Source organism: Pelecanus crispus, chromosome 5 (genome assembly GCF_030463565.1).
Source record: "Pelecanus crispus isolate bPelCri1 chromosome 5, bPelCri1.pri, whole genome shotgun sequence".
Lineage (NCBI taxonomy): Eukaryota > Metazoa > Chordata > Aves > Pelecaniformes > Pelecanidae > Pelecanus > Pelecanus crispus.
Window position 1 is genome coordinate 21,310,205 of NC_134647.1, and position 12,426 is coordinate 21,322,630.

At 42.3% G+C, this 12,426-nt stretch overlaps 1 protein-coding gene across 1 annotated transcript in view; it reads right to left on the minus strand.

Moving 5' to 3' along the window:
• The window catches only part of GRB14 (growth factor receptor bound protein 14), a 67,255-nt gene extending 58,983 nt beyond the window's left edge, over nt 1–8,272 (minus strand). The window contains exons 1-2 of the mRNA XM_075710858.1: nt 8,127–8,272; nt 6,351–6,483 (exon numbers count right to left, since the gene is read on the minus strand). Of these exons, the coding sequence (XP_075566973.1) occupies nt 6,351–6,483; nt 8,127–8,272 (279 nt within the window). The remainder of the gene's footprint in view (nt 1–6,350; nt 6,484–8,126) is intronic.
• Between the last annotated feature and the right edge of the window lie 4,154 nt (nt 8,273–12,426).

Genomic DNA, 12,426 nt, shown 5'->3' on the forward strand with positions numbered 1-12,426 from the left:
ATACAAAAATACATGAGGCTTTTTATCTGGTTGAAAATGAAAACTGCTGTGGCAACAAAAAAAGAAAATGATCTGTGGGGCGCTCACAAACATGCAGACATGAACTTTAATTCTAGATGTACATGCTTAAAAACACTGTCATTTAAGTCTTTTAAGATTGTAAAAAACAATCCTTTGGGGAATAGAAAAGCTCTCAATACTTTGGGAGGAGTACCGCTTCAAAAAGCGACAGAATTCAGGTCTTCCAGGTTAATAATGCCTTTAAACAGAAATCCATGTAACTTCTTCAATATGAATCATAATGTTAATCTAGAATAAATGATACAAATTATGAATGGTACTAAACACTATTCTGATTAACCTAAACTGTGTGTCCCTGGAAGTCAGATGGGAACGTTCATCTGTTTTGATCAAGACAGTTCAGACAGTGGTCCATAAAGGGAAGATGTCAATAGCGTTCTGTTGTTACAATACTGACGTCTCGCATGCCCCACTGATCACAGTATCACTTACTGACAATACCACCAATGAGAAGCCACCTGGAAAAAGATCTGTCAATAAAATATTTATTTAATCATGGATCTGTCTATGACAGGTATGGAGCTGCTACAAATGACCTAAACTTCTCAGTTCTCCAGTCTAACCCTAAATAAACGCACCCATCCCTGGGAACAATTATGAATAAGAACAGTGTTAGTATCTATCACATCTCATTCCCATCTGAAAATTATAAGGATTCAAACTCCATTCATCAGTTTAATCTTCTAAAGCCAAACTCAATAAAACTGAGTTATCAAAAGTGACTCAGCAACATTACAGCAAAAGTTCCCTGCAGTTTCAGCTGGCTTTAACTGTCAAGTCTCTTGTATATTCACAGAAATTGAGACTGTTTTTGTAATTGTCTGCTCTAGCCACCTCATAATTACATAGCACTATAGAGGTGTCATGGGACTAAAATACCAGGTAGTCAACTTAAAATTCAAGAGATGAATATTAAAGATTCGCTTTTTGGAGAACCAACGTTTCCAAATTTACAGAGAAGGTTTTCTACACAAAGAATTAGATCTACTGCAATGTACCACAGGTTTCTTGTTCCAAATATAATCTCCTAAATGGCAAAGAAGAGGCAGTTTCTTGTACTGAGAAAACATTCATAACAATAAGAAAAGATAAGAAACTTCAGTTTTGACTTTCAGGCTGATGAAGCCCAAAACAATCAAAATCAAAAGGATGATTAAAAACATTCCAATTTGACAAACACTGGCAAAATGTCTACCAGAATCTTTGACAGTACTGATGATTATTTTATTTTATATAGCTACAAATAGTAAAAATTTAAGCCTAACATTTGCCAGATGTAAATTAATTAAAAAACGAGCTTGCAGAGGCTTAGTAACCAGAAAAGTTAAGAGCGACCAGAAAAGTTAGGAATGACCTTGTTTTCTTGCTCATTAGAAAGGAGAAAAAAAATGCATGCTATTTTTGTGAAGTTAGAATGTTTACAGTCTTTGCTTGGGTTGTTTTTGGACAGTAACAAAGTACAAGGTTAATCTGTAGTAACATTCAGGGTTGATGTGAAGTCTGACAGAAAGCAATTTCTTTTCTCTGTAAGAAAGATACTTTAATGAATGAACCAATGTGAAGAAGATAAAGTAAAATACAAAAACAAAAAGACACAAACAGGTGATTATTCTGAAGTTTCCCCAGGTTGAGGTATCAGACAGCTTGTGCTAGGCCACCTCAATATAAACCAGGCGATATCCGTTATTGCTAAAATGAGAAATTGTTCAAATCTGCATCCTGATTTTTACCTACATATACCTGTGACTTTCTGCCACAGTGTTGACTGGCCAAAGCACAAAGGTACATGCATTAAAATAGCAAGTTTTAATAAGGCTCTAAATAATTTTAATCTCATGTAATAGCAATAAATCTTTCCTTGGTGGGAGGGTGCAGCCATTTAAATGAAGGACAGAGCACAGAAACTGGAGCAGAAGACCACCAGACGGGACACCACAAAAAGGAGTCCAACTGAATCAAGTCTTTTCTTAGAGACTTCACGTAAAAACTTTGAGCTCTTTACATTGGTTCTGTATAGGATGTCCTTTCTGTTAATCTGTAAACTGGTTGGAAAGACTTTTTTCCCTTTCCTTCTGCCTTTCAAACTCTAAGTCTTTTTTGTGTAATTTAAGGGGAAGACATGGGAAAAACACATATATGTTTAGGAGCTGTAAGGAAAAAAGATTGAGAACTGATAAAGGAGGATATATGCAATGCTCTCCAACCTGGAAAGAAATCTGGCAAGAAACAGACAGACCAGAATCACAGAGTAAATTTAACTAATGCATCTTTTGGTTGGAAAAGATACTTCCATCCTTAGAAATTGCTTGCAAATTCATGAATTACTACATTTCAATAAAAAATCCTTTCATTTTTGCATTGTTTAAAAGTCAAGAGAAAACAGGGATTTCGGCAAAAAAAATCTGTCATGAAAAAGTCTAAGTAACAGATACTTAGCTATTTATGTCTGCTAATAGAATTATATGCAAAATTTTGAAGAATGAGGTTTCAAGCATGTACACCAGAAGACCCTGAACTACAGCTGTAAAAAAAAGGTACTCCAATTACAACAGTCAATGCTCAATATTATTCAGAAACTTAGAATAGCACACATTTAAAGAAACATCTGCTCTTTGTCATAAAGTTCCTCTCAGTTCTTCTTTGCCAAAGAGCTTTACATTACAGTCTTTGTTATTGCAAAAGGAGAAGTGACGTTCCATTACAATCAAATGTGTATTTGAGGTCTCTTTATACAATTGATTTCCTGGAAAGGACATTGTGGGAGTATATTCGGATTCTAAATGATAAAAATATCTACTTGTTTAGAACATCAAGAAAGACAAAAAAGGCAAGATAAAATTCCAAAGATTTGAGTGTTCTTCACCTTGAGATTTACTTGAGTTTTATTTTTGCACTTCTAATTTAATTTAAAGAAAAAAGGCACTAATTACCTTGAACTACTTTTGTGATGAAACACTTTTTGGCTTACCCTTGAGCAGGGCAAGAACTGTCACTCAAGTGTAAAGGATTCAGGTTTTGTTTTCAGAAAGACTTAAAAACTACACTTTCATAAAACTATAGTAACCTCTTTTTGGTTCATTTGACCAAAGCAAACCAAAAGTACTAAAGAACAGAACATGGTTTCTTACAGTTAACATCTTTCCCTACTAATACCCATTTTGATCATAACTGGAGACAAAAGTACAAAGCGTTTTATCTTTTCAGTTCCTTGTCACCTCTTAGAGAACACAAAGTCTGAGACACAATTAGATTTTCCACACGAGTTCCCATACTCCACCTAATAACAGCAAATGATCGATTCCTCAGAGGAAGGCAACACTTCCCACCGTGAACCTAGTTGACCATGCTGTGTTGGACATGAGAGGAAAACTGAGTTTTTTTACCTTTTCAGATAAAAATTTTCCACCGTGAAGCATAAAATTCGGTTTATCTGAACGTATATAAATGTAACATTATTCACGCCAAAAGCACCCAACTCCCTCCTACATTTCTTCCAAGGACACCAAACTTGATGATTTCTTACAGAATGCATTACGCAATCCACAAAGTGGTCTTGCCATCCATATGTTCAGCTGTTGATTTCACCTCCATATTACTCCCTTGAGGATGAGGACATTAAATACATAACCCCGCTCCCACTTGTGAAACATCTCAAAGTTCCACCTTCCCAAAAGCAGGTGTGATACCGTAACATCAGCTCCACAGGGTCACCTCCATGAAATGCTCCACTAAGAACAGGTCATCTGACACACAGGTCTGCATGTTCTCAGCAGCTCAATGCAGGCCTGTTCTTTCCATTCTCCCAGCTCCCAGTCCTCCCTCTAGGACAATAAAATTTGTCACTATACTGACTCTACACTTTTACTCCTTATTTTGATCCCCATCATTCCCCCCTCCCTTCATTTTTTAAATTAAAAGAGAAAAAAATAGTCAAGATTGTATCTTAAAGTTTGCTCTAATTACTGTTAACGTGTCACGATTTTGAGTCTGTGAGGATATAACACAAAACTCTTCTAAGCTGCAAGGGGGAAAAAGAGATGGACAGCTGTGTTGATGAGGCAGAACAAATAATGTTCAGACACACAGATGTCCTACTTCCCAAGCACAGAGGCAAGTCACCATTCTGCTACGTGGCTTTTACTAATTTGCTTTTATAAGCTTATTTCCAGTAAGTCAACCCCACAAACAGACATGCTGTTCAAGCAGCATGTTCAATGTTTTGAGAGGCTTATGATAAAAGATCATCAGAAGACAGCTTAGAAAAACAAGAATTCAAAATAATGTTAATAATCTGTTCAGAGGAGGAAAGATTTCAGATGTCACAGGTGCTGTGAATAAGAGAGTAGGTCTTTGTGACAACTTCTTTTTCCCCTGGAAGTAGAAAATCTGCTGGAGAGAAAAACAAGATAGAAGAGGTATAACTTCTTTTTTTTCTTTTAGAAACACCTATTTTGATAATAGTTACCTACCAGACATAAGTAGAAATTCAATCTGTAATTTTTCTTTATTACGCCTGAAATTAAAAACACAGCAGAAAGAGAAACTAAATCAGAAAGAAAGCAATCTAAAAGATGAACCACTGAAAACATATGTAGATCATCAGAGAGGCAACAGAAAAAATTCTGGCAGCTGTCAACACTATAAAAAAACCAGTGCTTAAGTGTAGCTGGTTTCTCTTAAGAGTCAGGAAACTATCAAACTGTAACAGTAATATTGATGACCTCGGAGGCTATATTCAATGAAATCTTTGTATATGGATTAGGTATTTGCAGACAGGTCTGTTACAAAGGTGGCAAAATAAGAACATGGGGTGGAAAGACGACATTTCCAAGCATGGCCTCCACAGCCAACTGTGGGAAGTCAAAGTCACAGCCAGTTCACTTCTCCTCTTTGCACACCTGCTTAGCATTTTTTAAACCTAAGTAATTTTATAAACATATTAGAAGACTTCAACATAAATTTCAAAGATAAAAGTTTAACTCAACAGTTGCCATTTGGCCTTAACCTTTTAATAACTTCAGATGAAGAATGTACGAACAATCATGCTGAGTCTGACAAAAGGTCTACTTAGCCCAGTGCCATTTCTCCTGCAGTGGCCATAAACAGATACCTAGATGAAAGGCTTTTTGACAGAAACCATGGTCTTGTTAAAATGCCTCCAGAAAATAACAGGAAGACTCCTCTCAATTTTTCTGGTAACTGGAAAATGGATCAGGCACTCCATAGACACTATTTTAGCTCACTTCTGCTAGTAAACCAGTGGTTCTTGATCCTGCTTCTACCAGAGCAAGCACTACATTCTTAAATGGAAAACCAGGAGCAATGGAAGGACTGTGAGCAGAAATTGTCACAAAAGGTATGACAAGAGCCTTTATGAAGAAACAGAAGCTAAAAACTGAATAAGCAGCAGCAGTGTAAGTTCTTCCACCTGCAATACCACCCCTACAACTGTTCAGACAGGGATCTCGCAGACCACCAACAAAGAGAATGCGAAGGAGGTAGCACCCTTAATCCCACAGGTGTTCCCTGTCAGGACTCTTTCCAGTCTCAAGAAAAGAGAAGTGAGACAGGGAGGCTTTCAAAGAGTGAAGCAGATCTTCGACACCAGTAATCTCCATTAAACTGGAAACTCTTCCTCTTTAACCTCTACCCCTCATCAGGATAACAAATACACTGTGTGTGAACAGCACTAAGACAGAGCACTGCCAGGTCTGTCTGCCCACTCAGAATTTCCCTTGGCTTACAGTTTAAGGTATTTACGGAACTATAATAACATCCGCCATACACGGATAAACATGCACATAAAATATAGCCATGTACACAGCATTTGCTCCTTCCCCACCAATTTCAGTTTTATTCAATTATCCTAGCAAAATCAGACCTTCAGACAAAAGGAGCTGCTCAGTGACTGTTAAAACCCTTCACGTTACAGCACTGATGACAGTAATTGGAGGTGGGGAGGAAGGGAAGAAAGAAATTAACTTCTCATTTAAGGACACAAAGTACTGCCTGCCTGCCCCTGGTTCTGCTTTACCCGAAAAATGTGCACAGTCACATGTAGACTCTGTGAAAGAACAGTCACGTCTTAAGTCACAGATTCCAAAACCTCATTTTCTACAATCATCAATGACCTACAGAGAAAATTTCACCAAATTACAGAAATATGGAACACCTTCATTAGAAAAGTAACTTAATAGGTAACTGGGCTTTTCCTCAAGCTTTCATGAAACCAATTGAGAATTTGTCAAATAATAATTTATAAATCTTACCTGCTTTTTTCTTGAAGTTGCCTTGGGCAACAGACTGGCTGACAAAACTGATGTAAACGGAGAGCAACACAGCTCAGGAAAAGGATTTGGAATTGATGGGATCTCCAAAATACCGTCATCTTTCTTTTTTCTCCTATTTCAACAAAATACATATATCAAGCAATAATTGTAACCACTGCTGTTAAAATTGCAATATCCAACCACAATGCATGAAATACTAAGGCACTAATACCAAGATACTTCCTGGTTGCAGCAATTAGCTTTTTTGTGCAGTTGTTTTTTTTTTTAATCAGTAGGCTGAATCTATTAACATACAGTGCTTAACACTACTTGAAAGCAATCCAACTATTCAGCTCTGAATATAAAGTTGTTTGAATATGTGTAAGTCTCTGCAGAGTAAGAGCACAGATATATTTATATTGGCTCCTAAAGACATTAGTAAATATTTTATTGTCCCCGTGTTCATGCCATTCCCTATGTACGCATATTACAACAGTGGATGCATGTAACTTCTCAGTAACACTTCAGGAGTACATCACAACTGTATTTTAAACAAATGGAAACTTTTTTCCCCCAGAATGAGGAGTCAAGGTGACTGACAAGACAAAATAGTGCAAAGCAATACCCTCGTTTCTGTTTTCAATTACTTTTGTATTTGAATCTCCATAGCTCCATCAAAAAATAAATGTCTCAGTAGCTCCTGGCTACTTAAATCTGATTGCGTCGCGAATATCACCAAGCAGCATTTGTAATAGTGAAGATAATCACTACTGTACTTGCTGAAGAGCTCAGTTAGGCACTGAAATATCACATTAATAATGTGGTTGTTTAGACTGCCGGGTACACTACAGTGCATGGTTTTCTCACATAAAATATTGAACGGCACTTTGTCTATTTGATTTCATTTGGAAAGCAGTACCCAAAGCACCCCAAGTATTTGAGTCTGCCAACATATAATCAGATTTTTCTACGTGTGAGTTGATGGCTCCGAGCTTAATATTGAACTTCATTACCTTCACAATTACCATTCCAGATTTCACACACTAATTGGTACAAAGTGGGGAAAACCATCGCAGTAAAGTAATGATGCAGAATGAAAATGCTTTACTTTCTGGAAACCCTCAGCAAACATTCATTTAAAGTGATATGCAGCATTAAGGAGTGAAAAACCCTGTATGCAGTATTTTAAGATTTTCTAAACTTCAGCCTACCGAAACTGATCAGACGCTTCGTGAAAACCCTAACTCACAGTTTCCTCTCCTAACAGAGACCAATGCCTCTGAGAACAGCCCGAGAGGCAGCAAATGCAGGGTGCACACCGCTGGCAGCAATTACAGCGGCATGGCTAACGGTGAAGCAGTATATCTCACGAACACCGTGAGACCCTGCAACGGGAGGGCAGCGGCTCGGTTCAGTCTGACAAGGCCGGCTCGGCAACGTCGTCTCTTCTCACCTCCAACTGGGAAACCTCAAAAAAAAAAAAAAAGGGGGACGGGGGGGACGGGGGGGAGGACGCGGGGCGCCAGGATGCATCCGCCGCGGAGGGAAGTGTCTGCATGGCCGGGCAACAACTTTTGAGTGCCAGGGAGGAGCGGGCCGGTCCCGGGCCAGGCCGCCCCCCGCCGCCGCTGCGCCCCCTCCCCACGGCGCCGCCCCACGCCGCAGGCGCTCGCACCCGCAGGCCCCGCGCTGCCGCCCGCCAGCCCCCAGACGGCAGCAGGCGGGCCTCGAGGGAGCGGGCTGGGCTGGCGCCGCCCGCCCGGGCTCCGGCCTTACCTGTCGGGGGGCGAGGGCGGCGGGTCCCCCCCGGGAGGCCGGGCAAGCGGGCAGGGGGAGCCGGCCGCGCCGCGGGGGCCGCCGCCTGCGGGCTCCGCCGCCCGCCCTGCGCCGCGCGGCGCAGCACCGGGCAGCGGGGCGGCCATCGGCGGCGGCGACGTCCTGGCTGGGCGGCCGCCCGCGCGGGGAGCACGTCGGCGAGCGGCCCCGGCGGCGCTGCCGGGCGTGTCGGGCGGAGGCTGCTCTCCGCTCCCGCTGCCGAGCGGGGCGGGGGGGGGAAAGCGCCGCCCGGGCGGCGAGCGGCACCGAACGCCTTCCCCGGCACACGTGCGCGGGCGGCGGCGGGGGCGGGCGGCCGCCGGCTCCGCGCTGCGACGGGGAGGCAGCGCCGGGCGGGCGGGGGGCCGAGCTGTGCTCTCCCGGCTGCCTCCGCCACGCCGGGGCGGGGGGGGGCCCTTCGCTCCGCTCCCTGGCGGCAGGGCGAGGCGCGCCGCGGCAGGTGCGCGGCCCCGGGGCTCCAGGCCGCGGTGTCACCCGGCCCGCCCGGGGCGTCGGGCCGGGCCTAGGCGGCGGCGCCCGAGGGGAGGGGACCCCGGGCGCGGCCCGCAACGGCCCAGCGGGCCCCGGGCGCTGCCCGCCGTGTGCCCCGGCCCCTTGGCCTGAGCGCGGCGGGAGCGCTGCCCTGCCCCTGCCCCTGCCCCTGCCCGCGCCCGGCCGGGCCGGGCCGGTGGCCTCGGCCCCCCGGGCAGCGCCGGCCCCAGGCGCAGCGGTGCGCGACGGGGGCAGCCGCGCAGCGCCGGACGGGCCCGGCGCTTCTCTTGAGCGCCTGACAAATCATTAACTAAGCTGCCCCATCCCTCTGTCAGGTCGGGAATTTGCCGGTATGCCTTGGAGAAATAAGGAATGAACAAGGCCGGGGGACGGACCCGTTACCTGCGTGCCAAAGGAGCGGCTCGGGGGAGGCTGGGCTCCCAGCTGGGCCCGGGGCTCGGGGTCAGCCACAGCGCCGAGGAGAGCGGAACGTGGAAAGGTTTTTCCTTGTGTCTTGAGCTCCTTCACAGCAGCCTGCGCCGCTGAGGAAGCCAGCTCCTGCCCGCCGCTATGTACACAAAATCCTATGTGGCAATTCCATGGCCATCGTTATCAGTGTTCATCCCATTGCAAAATAAAAATACCTCTTCCCTGTATGAAGAACAGCTTGACGGCCCCAAGCAGAGCAGGTAGAATCGTGTAAGTCAGTCAAATTGATAGAAAGTCAGATAATTAAAGCTCAGCCCCTGGTAGAAACAGCTGTATGTAGAAAGCTTCTGACCGTACTTGGCGTGCTCGGGCACTAACTGAGATGTCAGACTGGTGAAAATACCGAATGTTTTGGGACATGCATGCTTTGCTGTTTTCTTGAACCCACCGAAGAAATCCTTGCACACAAGCCAAAATTTCAATTCTGGAGAAAGATTTTTCTGACATAGAAGCAATACTCACAGTTTTCATTTTGGCTGAGTCACAGACGATTTTGCAGGACATTTATTTTCAATGAAATGAAGGATTCCTTGTCCTCTGAACAGCTCATTCTCTGTTATGCTGACAGCAGAAAGTGCAAGTCCAAGTTGATTAACAATTCTTACATACAGAGACTGGCAAACATATCTGGAATTTTACAGTGTCAGATGATTGACTGGCTTTGCTCGTTGTTTGCGAACAACTATCTTTTTACACAATTGCACAGACCAGACCACTGTTTTTGCCTAATTGATTCACTGGCATAAATGTGCTGTGTTAAACCTCACTGTCTTCAAAAGAATGGAAGGAGGGATAGCTGGTGTAGGTGCTTTAGGTAGAAAACTGAGGTCGAGAAGAGATAAAAACCTTTAAGTGACAATTGTATGCTGATATTAATCAGCATTTTAAAAGTTCAACCACAAAAAGAAAATATGTTTTGACTTTTCACCCAGTCTGTGCAACTTGTTACATAGCTGCAACCTGACATACATGGTACGTTTCTGTGTCTTTGGCTTAGTCATGTAATTGTTTTAAAAGGGCAGGCAAATAAAAAACACAATTAGAAGGAATATTAGCAAATAAATTAAATACACGTTTCAAAATAACTCTGCTAGGGTTCTAATGAGTCATGACAGCAAAAATGCCACTTGTAGGAAAGATCAATAAAAAATGTAATGCTATTATAATTTCACTTGAGTGTGGTAATTTAAGAGAGAGATTGACATAAAAAAAACGTTTCTACTTCTCGTAGTCTGTCCTGATGCTCGCTGCTTTCAGTGCTTTCTGTGGGAATAGCATTGTATGAGAAAAACACAGTCATTGGAAAACTGAGGCACAGAAAGACCTATATGATTGTTCCCGTGTAGCATTGGAAATGTTGCATAGGTGAGAATGTGAAACTAAACTTTCTCCTGACTTACTGTCTCTCCTTGTAAACAACTGGAAGGATAAAAAAGATTGCCTGAGCTTGGCTAAAGATATCTGAGAGCATTTGACCTAGACTCTGTTGAAGTGTAACCTTTTTTAACTCTTTCTTTGAACAAATACAAACCCAGTAATCTCCAGACAATTAATAGTGTTGATACTAAAAGGCTAGCGGATTTCTGCTAAGTCCTGACACCAAAATATTTGTCGAGCTGTGTGACGGCTTCCTTTTATCATAAATACATCTAACGTGCCTAGTCTGGTTTTGATACTTGGTATGCTTCTGCAGCACAGTGATCCTTGTTCGAAGATTTACATTTCCCTAAAACTAAATTTCTGGGCATTCTTCAATCCTCAGCTCAGTAGTTTTGTTTTCTCTTTTAGTTTAATCTTTGTTAGCCCTAATCAGGTCCAGGTGTTTATGAAGTAAAATTAAAAATACATATTGAGAAAAACCCCAATGGATTCAAGCTATTCAGTATGCATCCCACTTCCAGAAAATCAAGCTCTCCAGTTCTCAAAAGCCTGTGCGCTATTTAGAACCACAGCACTTGATTAATGTGACAAAATTATGCCTTTAATGAGAGTAAACTTTCACAGTTATTACTGACAAAGTGAAGGTTTAAAAAATCCAAACTATCTGTGATTATGTCTGAAAACTGTAGATGGTTTTTGTTGGATTTTTTTATTTCACCCTTCCACACATGTCCCCTTGCTTTTATCAAGATATTTTCAATGTGGTTTTATATGTATAATGCCTTCACCATAAAAAGCTTCACCATAATTTCTTAATGATGATTACACTAAGAGAACTAATATCATACCTTTACACCGTCTTGTGTCATAGCTGCGGTAGCAGAGAAAAAAACTGCCTCTGCTGGAGTACTAGATTGAAGCCATGGAAGTAGCTAGTTTTTCCAGTGCAAGGCTATAACCAGGCCTAAGTCTTGTGTCCCAATACAATGTTTTCTCTACAAGCATCCCAAAATAAATTGCATCAACTGTAATGATACAGAGGATCACCTTAAGGAAAAAGTTATTTGTTCAGTAAAGAAGGCATGCCCCAAGATATAAGCCTGAATTTGTAATTTAAGTGTATTTATTATCTCAATGTACTTAGAATATGTTGAACACATATTATGGTCCTGATACAATGAGCTGTGCATTCTTGCTCCATCTTGAGCATTTCAAAAGCTCGTTTTTAACTCTGAACTCTGGCCCATCTGTTTGGGCAGTACTTCATGAGAGCCAAACTTACCCAATGACCACAAGTAGAGATATCACTAGCTAACTTCTTGGCAGTAGTGCATAACTCTTTGAAAATTATCTGTGGTTGAACCGTTTGTGAGGAGTCTTGCTATTATTATAGCTCTCATTGAATGTTAAGTTTAGAATTACTGTTAAAATGCGTATCTTTTATTGCAGATAACGAAAAGGTTCCAAGGGATTAAATCAGTACCGCAGGTCTCAGTCATTCCCAGAAACTGTTTTTCTGAAACTCCCTCCGTGTGCACTTACACAAACCACAGCACAGTAATACTCTGGTGTTTTCCCTGACTTAATTTTCCTTTTCAGCACTTACTATCAAGATGCAGATTTGCACTGTGCTTTATGTTGTTGTTTGGGTTGGGCTTGGGATTTTTTTAACCTATTGAAAAGCATGAGTAATTTAGCGTACTTTGGTAAGAAACTTGAGTAGAGGGATGGATTTTATTGCTAGCTTTGACAACAGCGTTTGCTGTTTCAATAGCAAGTTGTGTGATTCCCTGTGAGAGCTTTGTCCTCAGCCCAGAACATCCCCCTGCTGGAATTTTGCCTTGAACTGTAACACAAGAACAGAATTAAATTCTGTGCAGGGTTTTGAGAATGATACCCT